Genomic DNA, 15,843 nt, shown 5'->3' with positions numbered 1-15,843 from the left:
CTCAGCAGATAATTTGATGGCACCAACTTGCCCATTCTTGCTCAAACGTACCCCCTCTACTTCATCCGTCCGCATAGCAAGACAGATGAAGTTCTTCCTGTGAACGAGGTTAAACGATGCACGGCGGGTGGAACAGCTGTCAAAACAGCCGCCCTTCTTCAGATGAAGTGCCCCCTCTCTGCACAAGTGGTATCTGATGAGCCTGGCTTGACTCCTCATTGGACCACGATGGAGGTTGGGTTACTGCAAACCGGATTTAAACTGCAATTACAATCCCCAGTGTTAATGTGGAATAACATGGTGGTAAGAGAAGAGATGGGTTGATATTTCAGAAGTTTGGGTTTGGTTTACCTGCAGGTGTACACAGATTTACCCCCATCCCGTGGACTGTTCTCTGTTTAGCAGATTGGTGTTTGAAAGAGTAGTTCTGAAATTGTTCTACCATATGTACAGGGAGTGTGTGCTGCATGTTGACGGGAGAGTGTGGCATATTCCTCGCCTCAGCGTCTGTGTGTTAGTACGGACATGCTTGTAAGGTCTTGGGGAAGAACAATATGTGGCCAACGAAGATAAAAGACACTCAATCGTCAAGGTCTGGGTCTAACACTAGAGACAGTTTCCATGATTTCCTCAGGAGTGATTTGTATTTCAGTAGCACACCCTGACCATAACTTAAGATAACTTCTAATAGCCCCTTTGGGCAACGCCTGCACACACAGTGGTTAGTTGAGGTAGTTGAGGTAGACTATTCTAAGCGCAGGCTGAGGACCTTTTGGATGTGGCGGCTCAGGAAGTATAGCCAGAGGATAGTCTCCTATTTGTCTAAACTGCTTCTGAAGATCTGCCTAGACATGATGACTGGCTTCAGACTTGGAGAGACTAGACACATCCACTAGAGGCTTGGTTCAACAGACAGACTGGTTGGCTCACCATACAGTACAGGCACATACAAATAAATGGACATGAATTTAACCCTGTCTACAATTACCTTCCCATCGTTGTATCTTTCCTTCTCCTGCAGAGGTACCGAGGATCACCTCAGAGCCCCAGGATGTCGATGTGACATCGGGGAACACTGTGTACTTCACCTGTCGGGCTGAAGGCAACCCGAAACCACAGATCATCTGGCTCAGGAACAAGTAAGGCACTTAATGTTATGACCATGTTAAGTAGCCAAAGACTCCCTTCTCTGACTGTTTTGATGTTTTTTGGTTATTCTGGTGAATGCGATATCTCAGGAATGCCTGAATGAGGAGGAACTGACTAGAATTCTGTGGTCAAAAGGTCACTGTGACCTCAGCAAACACATTCTTGGTCACAAACCATGGATTGATATGCTAATTACCACATTTTTGCTCAAATGTCAAATACGATAAAATAATGAAGCGTTGACATTTTTTGACAGACATAATAACTGATACTGGACTGGTTGGTGAAGGCATACAACCGTGAGGCGGTAATTCTAGTTAGAATCAGAATCAGCTGTTTTCAGCTAGTTTCATTTGAAAGACTGATTTGATTTGTTTAAGTCCCATAAATTGTTGACATTTGAAATGAATTAAACAGAAGTTGCCAAGTTCTGACATTGCATTTACCATTGTAGAAATGTTGGGATTATGCCAACAATGATTTAGTGGAATTTTCAAAAGAGTGAGTATGTACAGGACTGTCTCAGAAAATTAGAATATTGTGATAAAGTTCTTTATTTTGTGTAATGCAATTAAAAAAACAAAAATGTCATGCATTCTGGATTCATTACAAATCAACTGAAATATTGCAAGCCTTTTATTCTTTTAATATTGCTGATTATGGCTTACAGCTTAAGAAAACTCAAATATCCTATCTCTAAATATTAGAATATCATGAAAAAGTATACTAGTAGGGTATTCAACTAATCACTTGAATCGTCTAATTAACTCGAAACACCTGCAAGGGTTTCCTGAGCCTTGAAAAACACTCAGCTTGGTTCAGTAAACTAAATCACACGTATGGGGATTATCACAATATTCTAATTTTCTGAGACAGTCCTGTATGTGAATAGACTGCATACACGTACTGATTTCTGTTTAATCGGTTGCGATGTGCATCTCTGTGCGCTCCTGACAGCAATGCTCTGAACATGCGTGATGACAGTCGTCTGAACCTACTGGAAGACGGGACACTGATGATTCAGGACACAAGGGAGACAGACCAGGGAGTCTACCAGTGCATGGCCAAAAACGTGGCCGGGGAGGTCAAGACCTCACAGGTCACGCTGCGATACTTTGGAGCCCCCTGTAAGTGTTTGCTTTTAATCTCAACCTCTGCACACCACAGGCAACCTACTAACTGCTAAAGCTGCATCGTGCATGCAGAATTCTCAATTATGTCGATGTCCAGGCTTTGGATCACACTTACATCACACTGGCAAAAACAAATCTTTCCCACTTAAATCTACTGCATTTGTTAACTTTTGTATTCACATGTTTGTTGGGGTTGGAACAGACTGATGACATTTTGAACAACATGATGAGGCTTCCTGAATGAGTTCTGCTGGTCAGACTTGACAAACATGATATCTTTCTGTTATCAGAGTATAGAAAAGTGTCTGCACTGTGAGTAGCACCTATGTTACCCTTAGAGTTCAATAGGTTAAATATCTAGGATGTCTCACTGAGCAGTGAGCAAAGCCCGCTGGCTTTCATGTCAAATTTATCTCCCACATACTTACACACACACACACACACACACAAGTTAATTCTGTCCTCCGTCTCTCACACAACAATCACTCACGGTGCCAATAGCTGCTGCTGGGGGAGATTAGCCCGGCTGTCTCTAGATGACCCGAGGGTCATCACCGGGGTGACGGATGGCCCTGACGACGACCCCTTGTTAAGGAACCGTTTCTGAGAGCAGATGTTGAGCATTTCCTGTCTCTGTGTGATTGTAAACACTAGGCCTCTAGCTGTGTACATATTTCCTCTGACTCCACTGTAATCACTGGCCAAACATGGACAGGACTCCACCATATATTGTGATACATGTAGGAGGTTGCTTCAGCAGTAGTCAAAGTGCCGTTGATTACAGAAATAGATGTTTGTGTATGAACTGACCCTGCAGGCGCACAACCTTTTGGTTCAACAGCTTTCTTTTGAACATTTATTTCGGTCATCCCTAGCTTCCTAATACCCTGAAGTTACTCAAACCAGAACCCCAGATGAAAAATGTTGCCCCCTCTCACCTAATTAATGTAACTCCATTCCCACGTTCTCCCCCCCCTCCCCCCCTCATACTTTTCCACCAGTACGGCCAAGTTTTGTGATCCAGCCCCAGAACACTGAGGTGCTGGTGGGAGAGAGTGTGACCCTGGAGTGTAGCGCCACAGGCCAACCGCAGCCCCGGGTCTCCTGGACAAAGGGCGATCGCACACCTCTTCCCAACGACGCCCGCATCAACATCACCCCCTCCGGAGGGCTTTATATCCAGAACGTGGACCAGGCGGATGGGGGACAGTACACCTGTTTTGCCTCCAATAATGTTGATACCATCCACGCTACGGCGTATATCATTGTACAAGGTAGGAATCAGAATTCACTTTTCTCTGTTGGGTGAATAGACTTGGGCATTTGGATTTAATATAAAATTGAAGCAGTTGCTTTTCTCAGCAGTGTGGTTGAAACATGAAACGTCGTTGCTTGTGATATCCTCCTGCATTTGAATCTTGTGTTTTCTGCAATCTGCAACTTGGGATTTATTAGAAACGTTAAAAACCAAAGATCCTTTACTTGATCCTGTCATGGCAAGTAAAGGATCCTATGAAGCCACATTTCATTGTCATACCTTTGCCCACAGCGATCCCCCAGTTCACAGTCACTCCACAGGACCAGTCGATCCTGGAGGGTCACACGGTGGACTTCCCCTGTGAGGCAAGTGGTTACCCCCAGCCGGTGATTGCCTGGACACGTGGGGGCAGTCCGTTACCCCTAGACCGCCGTCATGTGGTCCTGGCCTCTGGCACTCTCCGCATCACTCGGGTGGCGGCCCACGACGAGGGCCAGTATGAGTGCCAGGCAGTCAGCCCCGTGGGGACAGTGCGCACCGCTGTGCAGCTCAGCATCCAGCAAAGAGGTGAGGATGTAGGGTGAAGTTTCAAAGTGACCATGTGTACTTGAAGCAAAAAGATCCTTCAGGTCACAGCTACATTAGGTTAGGTGCTATTCATCTGCTGGTGAAGATCCACTGCAGTGGTTAACGTGGAATCCAATCTTTTCTGTAAGACAGAAAAGTTAAATATGTGGCTGCTGAACGTCAAACAGTTTGTGTAGGAGGACGAGGGGAGTGGTAGGTGGTAAAATGTGAAGAGCATTGGAGTGGTTCAGTACTCTCCATTCACAGCTAATTTGACATTTTCACGTGCAAATCTTCTATTAAACAATGCTTATTTACATTGAAAAATATGAAAGACATATATAAGTTAGTGTCTCACTGCTTCTCTCTTTTGTGCAGATGGTTGTATTTCTGTGTGTGTGTGTGTGTGTGTGTGTGTGTGTGGCTGAAATTGCAGGCTTGACATAGCACAGGAAGGCATGGCAGTCTGTAATCCTGTGATGACACCATGTTTTTCCATGTAGTAATGGCTGTTAACATGGCACAAAGTACACGTTGCATAATGGCCCCACACTGCTAAAGCGCTGTACAAGCCCACAACCATGCTGGCAGTGTATGATGGCTGCCTTCTTCTAAGAGCGCTGTGCAGAGGAATAGACAAAGCATTAGAGGAAAGCAAAAGCAGGGATTGACAAGATGAGACAGATTTCAGTGTCCCTCTTGATAATATGAACTGTTCTGGAGCGCCCTGGTAGCCGAAATGGTTACAGCACACGCCACTTCCACATTGCCTGCAGCTTTGATGCTGTGTACTGTACACTGCAGTGAACCATGTGTTTTAGAAAGTTCAACTTTGATTTAAAGGCAGTTATTTAGTGTCTGACTACTATGAAACTGCCTCCCTCCCCACTCTCGGTTTCTAAAGCGTGTGGGATTTTCCCATGGCCAGGTGGCTCACTGCTGCCTGCTACATGGGAACCCTGAAGGAATTTGAACATGGTGTGTGGGGGGGGAAATATCCACCCTCTCCCACCCAACACCTTAGCTGCAGAAGGGTTGTATCATGAATGTTAGGCCCTATAACACAATGACTCACTCTAGAACAATGCTCAACACTGTTTGTGTGCGGGGGGTTCAGTGACTGCTGACCTACAAATGGAAAACAGCTCTTTTCACGTCATGTAAAATGACTGAGTGTATGTGTCTGTGTGGTAAAGTTCATCATTTAAAAACTAAAAATTAGAGACACTGCTCACACAATATGTTGAAAGCGGGGAAAAAACCCCGAAAACCACTTTATGAATTGCAGCATACTGTAACTGTGTTCCACTATGAGCAATTGCCCATTGTGCTATTTGTTACCACATGAAGCAACACATTATTTCCTTTTCCAAATACAGTCTGCCTTCATCTCCCTTTGAACTCCACACAGACTGTAAGATGTTGAACATTTTGCAGCTCTATAATAGAGGGAAGGAAAAATAGTGACTACAGTGTAACACAAACACTGAGTGTGTGTGTTTTGTGAGCATATGCAGAACACCAAAACACAAAAATCTCAGGGTTTCATGTCTGCTATGATGGCCTATAAAATGCAGTTGTTACATGTACAGTACTTTGAACACCGGAGCATAATCATTAACACATGCGTATGTGTGTGTATGTTTTAACTCATTCAGTAACGCCTGTTTTCACAAATGCTCCAAGGGACCTGACGGTGGAGTCTGGCCAGGACGTCCAGATTCCCTGCAGCGCTCAGGGCCAGCCACAGCCTGTCCTCACCTGGAACAAGGTTAGATGATAGAGCTCCTGTTGTCACCTCATTGGCGCAGAGGTCATGGGGTTTAGTGGTCGAATGAGAACAGTGAGAAAAAAAGGGACTGGTGTGCGGTTACTTTATTTGTCATTATATTAGCTAATGCAAATAATGACAATAAAGTAACTCAGTGATTAATATGTTGAAGTTGTTCAAGTTTCCATCCAAAAACAAACAGGTCCCATACACCCCTCCACATGCTATCTCCCAAGGTCATGACCTACCCTTTGCTCCGCCCTCTCTCTCCCAGGATGGTGTACAGGTGACAGAGAGTGGCAAGTTCCACATCAGCCCTGAGGGGTATCTAGAGGTGAAGGACGTGGGCACTGCTGACGCTGGACGCTACGAGTGTGTCGCCCGCAATCCCATCGGCTACCAGGTTGCCAGCATGGTGCTTACTGTCACAGGTAAAAGTGTTGCTGTCTGTTTTCACTTTCTGCTTAAGGGGCAGGATCAGGTGGTGCGCCATATTAGCGAGTAAGTTAGTATGTTGCTCATCGATGCTTTATCACATTTGGTCACATTTCTGATGTTTTTTTGTAATATTAAAAGTAAATGCTCTAATAATTTGATAGCTTAAATCATGAGGAAGGAACTAATGCAGGTAAAAAGAAGAGAAAGTTGGAAAATGATTTGTAAGCTGTGAAACGGGTCAGCTCTTCCCTGCGTGTGTTGGTGTTTCCTGCTGAGATTTCTCAGGTCAGACTCAGCACTCTGCTAGTCAACCGTAAACTGTATCAATGTGCTCAGTTGTTTTTGGACTCTCTTAGTCCTCACGTTGCAATCTCATTGTGTTCAATGGCACACTAAGACGAAGGAGTGTGAAAATATTATATTCACTGCAAATGTATGAGCTGAAGTGCAGCACCTTAAAAGGTTCAGTCGCTTATAGTAACCTAAGCTGTATTTCCTGATTACTGGTAAATGGACTGTACTTGTATCGCGCTTTTATATTCTTCCGATCACTCAATGCACTTTAACACTTCGAGTCATTATTTCCACATTCACACACATTCACACACATTCACACACTGATGTGTGCCAGCTGCCCATCAGGACTAACTAACCATACATAGACATTCACACACCGTCCGTAGGCTCAGCTACAGGAGCAACTAGGGGCTAAGTGTACATGGACTAGTGGAGCCGGAGATCGAACCACTGATTGAAGGACAACCCGCTCTACCACTGAGCCACAGTCACTGTATGTTAGAACATGAACTGCAATGGCACTGGGTTGTGTAAATAGAATAGATACTTTAAAAAATAAACATTTAAAGGGTGCTTAATAAGAAATGAATGTATTGCCTCCACACGGCTCTCAGCATGGTGCCGGCTGAGCCGTCAGTAACAGCTAACAGTGCTATCAGTGTTTACCTGAGGGGGAACCGGAGGGTGGGCCCTACGCTTCTGCGACAGCGTCAATGGTCAGGACGGCATCCTCAGCTGTAACCACCGTATGAGAGCAGTGCAGAGCGGTGGTCATTAGCTAGCCGGTGGGACGCGCTCATGTGCACTATGTCAACAAAGCACTGAGAAGCTCTGATGACAGCACACACAGAGTGCTCAGGTAGACATTACTCCTCTACATCGACGGTAGATATTTGCTGCTATATTAATGCTCTGAATGTCGTATAGAGAATCTTTAAATGAGAAGTTTAATGGAACTTGACAGAAACATAAAAGTGGAAAATAAATAGTTATGTTGAGCAACTTTATACATGCCCCATTAAAATGTATTTCATTTGTTTTATACTTGGTTCTAATCAGCCTGTTTCTGTGTGACAACAGTTCCTGCAGTCAGCCGAGAGGGCGACACCTTTGTGAGCACGTCCATAGAGCAGGCCATCCGTAATGTGGACAGCGCTATTGAGTCAACAAGGAGACGTCTCTTTGATGGGTAAGTTAATAGAAACTCACACAAACACTCACTCAGTGACTCTGAGGTCTTTACACTCAAGTCCCTGAAGTGATTGAATCAAAAGGCCATGCTGGTCATTATATGTTAGCAGCAAGGAATAGTTTCAAATGAATGCTACACTTCTTAAGACCAACAGCACACTGCAGTCAGAGCTATTTAATGATAGCGTTTTGGTACACAGATCTTCATCTGGTCATCATCAGTGAATATCATTTATATAAATGATACGTAGCCATTGTTCTGGTTTCATAATAGCAAAAGTTGTGGATAGTACTGCGGTTCGGTCTCGGTTGGAAGCCAGCTGAGCCGATAAAATACTGCAGACGGCTGATTGGTCTAAGAGAATCACGACCAGCTCAGCATCCTGGACGTCCTGCAAAACAGCATCTTAAAATAGCCAAACTACTGTCAATATTGACCACAATCTTCTTATTCACTCAACCAAGATTTTAAAAAATGGCAGCCAGCAAAACTACGCCTCACACTTCGTCAATTACACCGTACAATTGACAAAGTGCATCGCTACGGCGATCAACTGAGAGTCCTGCCTACAGGGAGGGGGTGCTATGCACAGTGGAAAAACTGAATAGAGAAAGTGACCTGGTACCAGGGCGAGTCGAGCAGAAGCATGCAGTGAGAATGAGGCATCTAGCCGAGGAGCACTTTTGTACAGTGTCGTAAAGACACATTTTGGGGGTTTAATCACAAATATGTGAGCTTGTCATTCACACAGTCATGTGATTCTGATTTGTAATGTATGTTCTCTCTTACTGCACTGAAGGAAAAAGCAGCACTCTGCAACTATAGTTTGTCATTAGTCCTTTTACATTTTTACTAATTGAACTATTTAACTCTGTATAGTCTCAGTCCAGAGCTACATGCCCGTCGGGCCTCAGTTAGGATACAAATGGCTTGTCTCACATCATCTTGGCACATGACCTGCATGTTCGAAGTCTGAGTCAGAGCCTTCAGGGAGAGAGTGTGGCCATTCAGAAGGGCTGCTAATATTGCTGCTCTTTCCTGTTTCAGTGCACAGGGTTTGCAGTTTGAAAGATGCAGATCAGAATGCTCCATTCTAAAACATTTCCTCCGGGACAGACATTTAGTCACCCAGTTATTCTGACAGCTGCAGTCAATATTTGTGACTGTTTGCCAACCAAACTTTTAGCAATCTCTTTTTCTTCTGTGCATCAACGTAAACATTTTGGGGATGATAAAGGAAATGATTGTCTTGAGGTCTTTGTTAATCCGTTTTTCATTCACCCTGTCACTGTTAGAGATGCACTGTAGCTGGTTTCAATATAGCTCATAAGTGTTTCCATCCTGTTGAATGATGTGGTTAGCAGCTGTGTTTTTCTTGGCATTGCTCATGAATGCACTCTGCCCACACATGCATGCACACACACCTATACACAGAGACACACATGAACTCACAGTGGTAACCTAAATTGAGATCAGGGGATTTCCAGCTCCCTTTAATGGCGATCACAGAATAAGAGGCAGCCTCCTCCTTGGCTGATGGCACCCGGGTCTTCAAACATGGTTTGGATATTACGGAAAATCCAGAATGACATTAGAGAATGAGAGCGCATCAGGAGAAAAACTAGTAGCACTTGTTACTCTGATCGTAAAGCACATTGGCTGTGCTGCTGCAAGTGTCAAACAGTCAAACCTTGAGTGTTGTTTGTTGACGACAGCAGCTGTTCATTATAGGAGCAAATTGCATCTGTGACGCCAGCTTTGCCAAATTATCAAATACTATGAGCAGCTGTTTTCCCAGGGGAAAAAGAATAGTGTTAACACACTTTTGATCAGTGTTGCCAACAGCTGTTCACACCAATGTTGGTGTTGTCACTGTAGGAGGAAGATTAAAGTAATTCACCACAGAAAAAATTCATGTAAACACTAACAAATGTAAAAAAGATATATATATATATATATATATATATATATATATATGTATTTTTTTTTGTGTATGTATATACAGAAAAAGTGAAACCCATTAAGATGTCAAATAAATTGTTCATGTTTCAATACTTCAATACTTGCTCTTTGGTTCTCCCCTACTCCCTACTACTTACACCGTGTCTCTGTCCCTCCAGTCAGCCTCGTACCCCAGGAGAGTTGCTAGCGCTCTTCCGGTATCCACGTGACCCCTACACAGTGGAGCAAGCGCGTGCCGGGGAGATCTTCGAGCAGACTCTTCTGCTCATCCAGAACCACGTGAACCAGGGTCTCATGGTCGACACCAACGGCACCGGTGAGTCTTATGACCACATTTTCTGTGCTGCTACTGAAAAAGGCTGTACCTTTGATTACTTTACTGTGCAAGTGTCTGCACATGTATGAACAAGGCTGTAACTATTTGATTTTAATGAGACCTCAGGTTGGCTGTGTAAAATGTGTCTGTACACCAGGACTGATGAGATTTAGCCGATCTGTGTAAAGATGCTCAGAGAAAAAGACTGTGAAGGCACATCCTCCTTCTTTTGCTTTTTGCCGTTATTTGAGAGCTGACAGTGTAGAGAGACAGGAAACACGGAGAGGGAGATCTTTCTCTTTTCTGGCCAACAATAAATCATCTTTGAAATATGTCAGCATCCAAATCTGTCCTTTTCCAAATCTGTTGAACGTTACCACTAAAATATGAAGGAACAAACCTGGCAGACGTTGGTGATCTGACAGTCGGCTAACTCCTCTTGATGTAGCGATTAGCTAGCGTTCTGCTAACATGAGCTATCTTAAGACGTGACTACATACAATGTGATCTGACTTTCATGGTAAAGTTACCTTTGAACAGATGTAGCATATCTAAGTATAACAGGAAAAGGGAAAGTTGGCCGAGGTTCTGCCAGGTTCCAAGCTTGCTCAACTGTTATTGGAGCACGGAGCGAAAAGGGGCGGGACTTCTGAAGAGTCAATTGAGACTTTGTAGATGAACTCTTTCTTGACTAAATGAAATCGGTATGTTGGGTAAGAACATTGGCAGTTCAGCCAGTCAAGTTGCTGTTTGTTCCAGTTACATTAAGCTCTGTCTCTCTTTCTGCCATTTGAAGTTGCCTTTGTGGATCGAACAAATATTATAGCGGATCATTTCACTATCAACCCAAAGCCAACATCATGGGCTTATTTTACCTGAAATTTTGTCGAGCAATTTGACGTGACTTTGAAGTTTTACTTCACTTTTTCTTTTGATTGTCAAATTTGATAAAAAGGTTTTCTTCAGATTGTTGATGCCGGTGATAATATGAATGAAGTTATTTTAGCTACACAAACCAAACATTGACAACTACTAACAATGAGCTGTGTAGCAGTTTGTTTATCCTGCTTCTTTTATTGCATCACTACGAAGGAGAGTGTCATGTCCTCAAAGGCGTCCTGTGTCTGAAAGAAAGCCAAGTCTCTCTGTCAGGCTGTGAACCACCTCGGAGGGCCCATGGGAGTCTGCTCTCTGGCTTACTGGCGTTGCAGGGTGGAGCCTTTGGCACACCGTTGCTGTTGATTATGCTGTCTTTGTAGCATTGGGAATAATCACTGGAACAACCTAATGCTTGGAGGAAATGATTAATAGTTGTTTGCGTCTCGAAAAGTCTGACATCATCAAGACAAAATGGTTTTCATCTTGTTTTCTGGGGACTCAAGTTTGTCCTGAGGTGGAAACGTTTTGCAGATTCTAATCACTTTCGTTCAGTTCAGTTCAAAGATGCGTAGTCACTTTATTTTTTAACATTAGTTGTTGGATTACAATTCAAATGCACTTCAGTATGTATGTCAGTAAGTGAATGCATCATCTTTCATATGGTACGATATTCAGTGCTGATTCAGACTGACAGATCGAGAGTGTGTTGCTGAGACAGATGCAAAATGCTATTTATAGTTTTAAAATGTTCTGAAGATATGTGGCTTTCTGGTGAAAAATGAGTGAAAGAATCTGTTGGAGTTCACCTCTCCCGTTGGAGTTCATAGACCTCTCACACAGATACGGTCTACTTTTTGAACTGTCTCTGATAGAACCTTTAATATGCTTTTAATGAGAAAGCAAGTACTGTGAGTCACGGTTGAGCAGACAACGGAGCTCTCAGGTCAACAGTGCTAAAAGCTAATGATGCAGTTAGTAGCAATAGTGATGCACAACAGTCAGTTGACTTTGAAGATCCGTTGATAAAGATTTGTTAGTACATGCACTGAACACTACATGACAGTCATCAATACATGGGAAGAGGTTGTAACATACACTGTCCACGAAAAATCCCTTTATTGATGAAGATGTTATTTTAACTTTGTTGGAGGAAATAGATACGTTTTCATATCTACAGTATGTGGGCAGATTTAACGAGGCTGTAGGCTAGGACAGCTCTGGTCCACGGCCAACAACCAGTCCATTGTTGTCTTAGTAATATCTGTTTTGACAAACCCTCGAGGATAAGCAGGTGTAGCTATTCGGAGGATGAATGGAAATGACATTTTCTTGTGAAACACACAACATCTTACTAAAGTCTCACTTTGGATTCAGTAAGAAGCTCCCATCCAGTCTCCTCAGCAAAGTCTCATGAACCAGTAATTTAATTCTCAACCACTCGATGGATGTTTTTGTGAGCAACGTTTGGCTGCGGAGAGGCCCTGCATCTGTATGCCATTTTCTCTTAAGCGTGACCCGAGGCGTAGAGACGTAATCGTGGAGCAGTTGCCGAGGAGCCCGTAAACAGTTTTATTAGCCCTATGTCACACTGCCGAGCACAAGACACATTTTAAAATGGTGAGTGTTGGTGTACAGATTGTCTTAATTCTACATGTGAGTGGGGAGACCAGCAGAGCATGGGTTGATTCGGATGTTTATATGTATAAGCATCTGTCTTTGTTTGCATTCATATATGCACGGAAAATGGCTTTATGGTGCATGAAAGTACTCATTGTAATGGAGGGTTAAATTTAACAGCACAAAGGTCAAATTGACTGGTTGTGTGACACAGTCTGTGTTTTGGGGGATGGAGTCTCAGATGTAGTGCTTAGGAAAACTTTGGCTGAACAAGAGCATATTTATAAAGAAAAAAGAGAGGATTGATAGTATGTAAACTAAGAGTTTCAGGCTGTCAAGGGGGAAACATTCAGGTGAAAGTTAGTGTTGGAGGAAAAAGAGAGGCGGGGAAAGAGAAATGAGCTGTGTGTGATATGAACAAAGAGAGACAGAGACAGTGTTTTCTTTACTCATGCCAACAACCAAGTGTTCATTGTTGCACTGGCCCCAAACCAAGCTAACAGACAGTTTTCTGCCCGTCAGCAGAAACAAACGTGCTGTTTTTATTGTATCTCTTTTTATCAGAGAGGGCAACACACCACACTGTTTGCCCACTCTCTGTAGTCACACACATTCACACAGAAAACCACACACCAACAAGGTGTGTAAAGTGAGAGAATGAGGGTTGGGGGGTGTTGAAGCCGGTAACGGGCTTTGGTATTCAGACAGGAAGTCTCACCCAGCCCTCATTGAGGTTGGCCTCACACACTTCACACTTGTTCTCATGCATGCACCATAACACACCACAGACCCACACACACATGCACTTTGATATGCTGCACACTGGAGCTTTCACAGAGGAGCTCTCGCATATCAAAGCAAGTCAGGGCAGGTTAGCGACACACTGCAACCTGTGCCCTCGGGACAGGAGGTGCTTGCTACTCTCTGTCTGCTATAAAAAAGAATGTAATACATGTATGTGAATAATATGTAATAGACACTAGATTACTGTTTATCCTAAACAGTAATCCTAAAAGGCTTGGATGGTGTTGCACTTTACCCAAATGAAGCATTTTAACACTTATCCAGCCTCTGCATGTGTGCTTTCTGTTGCTTTCCCACAGCATTCCGCTACAACGACCTGGTGTCCCCTCACTTTCTGGATGTGATCGCCAACCTGTCGGGCTGCACGGCCCACCGTCGCTTTAACAACTGCTCCGACATTTGCTTCCACCAGAAGTACCGCAGCCATGACGGCACCTGCAACAACCTGCAGCACCCGATGTGGGGCGCCTCCCTCACGGCCTTCGAACGACTCCTGAAGTCGGTCTACGACAATGGCTTTAACTTGCCGAGAGGGGCCACTGAGCAGCAGCATAATGGCTACAGGCTACCTCTGCCGAGGTTGGTGTCCACCACCATGATCGGAACGGAGACCATCACTCCTGACGACCGCTATACTCACATGCTGATGCAGTGGGGCCAGTTCCTGGACCACGACTTGGACTCGACAGTGGCGGCCCTCAGCCAGTCGCGGTTCTCCGACGGCCAGCTGTGCACTCAGGTCTGCACCAATGACCCGCCATGCTTCCCGATTCACTTCCCACCCAATGACCCACGGCAGCTACGGAGTGGTGCCCGTTGCATGTTCTTCGTCCGGTCCAGCCCCGTGTGCGGCAGCGGGATGACCTCTCTTCTCATGAACAGCGTGTACCCAAGAGAACAGATCAACCAGCTGACCTCTTACATCGATGCTTCGAACGTCTACGGCAACTCGCGCCACGAATCTGAGGAAATCCGAGATTTGGCCAGCCAAAGGGGTCTGCTCCGGCAAGGTATCATCCAGCGGACAGGGAAGCCTCTCCTGCCCTTTGCTGCTGGACCTCCCACTGAGTGTATGAGGGATGAAAACGAGAGTCCAATTCCATGTTTCTTAGCTGGAGATCACCGTGCCAATGAGCAGCTGGGTCTGACTGCCATGCACACAGTGTGGTTCAGGGAACACAACCGCATAGCTACAGAGCTACTGAGACTCAACCCCCACTGGGACGGGGACACCATCTACCACGAGGCCAGGAAGATAGTGGGGGCCCAGATGCAGCACATCACCTACAGGCACTGGTTGCCAAAGGTAACAGCTGTCATCTAATGTTTCTCTGTTATGATTCTAATTAGATTTTCTCATTATTTCCATGGTTATAACAAAAAGAAATGCATTCATTAACAGTGATTTTTTTTATTATACTTTATTCATCCCGCAAGGGGAAATCTACTGAAGTAGAAATGATTAAGAAAGACTGTTGTGGTCCCTTTCCCGTCTCCTAGATCCTGGGTGAGGCAGGCATGAAGTTGATAGGGCCATACACTGGTTACAACCCCAATATTAACACCGGCATCCTCAGCTCTTTCGCCACAGCTGCGTTCCGCTTCGGGCACACCCTCATCAACCCAATACTCTACAGGTTAGACGAGGACTTCCAGCCTATCCCTCAGGGACACATCTCCCTGCACCGGGCTTTCTTCTCCCCGTTCCGCATCGTGAATGAGGGCGGCATTGACCCGCTGATTCGCGGGCTCTTTGGCGTCGCTGGCAAAATGCGGGTGTCCACACAGCTGCTGAATACGGAGCTGACGGAGAGGCTGTTCTCCATGGTCCACGCTGTGGCTCTGGACCTGGCTGCCATGAATATACAGAGAGGAAGGGACCATGGTATACCGCCGTACAATGATTACAGGGTCTTCTGCAACCTGACCTCGGCTCAGACCTTTGATGACCTGAGGAACGAAATTAAGAATCCTAATGTCAGAGAGAAACTGCAGAGGTAATTATACACTCAAGATGATTATTCCTAATTTTAGAATTTTTCCTGCCTTTGCTTTAGACCAGCATACAACAAATGAAACCAGTTTATCTGTAGGCTATAATCATTCATGCCTGTGAACAGTTTAAAGATAGCATATAAGGGACGTGTCATCATTTTGAGACAAATCATGGTTTAACTGATATTCACTTTGGAGAAGTTTGTGCTCCATAATAATTCTGGATTGTAATATATTCACATAGTTTAGTGTCCCTGACTTTCTTTCCTGTGTGGCAGGCTGTATGGCTCTCCTATGAACATCGATCTGTTCCCTGCGCTGATGGCTGAAGACCTGGTCCCTGGCAGCAGAGTGGGGCCCACCCTCATGTGTCTGTTGGCAACCCAGTTCAAACGGCTGCAGGATGGAGACAGGTACAGTAAGGTCACAACACTTCTCACCTCACAAACACATTACCTCTAAGGG

General features: G+C 44.6%; 1 protein-coding gene across 1 annotated transcript in view; it reads left to right on the top strand.

The window, feature by feature from the left end:
* pxdn (peroxidasin) overlaps positions 1-15,843 on the top strand; it is a gene marked incomplete at its 5' end in the record, with an annotated part of 49,874 nt that overhangs the window by 23,502 nt on the left and 10,529 nt on the right. Inside the window, 11 exons of the mRNA XM_079175087.1 lie at positions 1,022-1,139; positions 2,107-2,276; positions 3,284-3,556; positions 3,832-4,107; positions 5,766-5,878; positions 6,153-6,309; positions 7,694-7,802; positions 9,926-10,083; positions 13,683-14,689; positions 14,884-15,380; positions 15,657-15,791. Coding sequence (XP_079031213.1) covers positions 1,022-1,139; positions 2,107-2,276; positions 3,284-3,556; positions 3,832-4,107; positions 5,766-5,878; positions 6,153-6,309; positions 7,694-7,802; positions 9,926-10,083; positions 13,683-14,689; positions 14,884-15,380; positions 15,657-15,791 — 3,013 coding nt within the window. The remainder of the gene's footprint in view (positions 1-1,021; positions 1,140-2,106; positions 2,277-3,283; positions 3,557-3,831; positions 4,108-5,765; positions 5,879-6,152; positions 6,310-7,693; positions 7,803-9,925; positions 10,084-13,682; positions 14,690-14,883; positions 15,381-15,656; positions 15,792-15,843) is intronic.

Source organism: Pholis gunnellus (assembly GCF_910591455.1).
Source record: "Pholis gunnellus genome assembly, chromosome: 15".
NCBI lineage: Eukaryota > Metazoa > Chordata > Actinopteri > Perciformes > Pholidae > Pholis > Pholis gunnellus.
The sequence above is the reverse complement of the archived record's forward strand: the minus strand, read 5'-3'. Positions and strand labels throughout refer to the sequence as shown.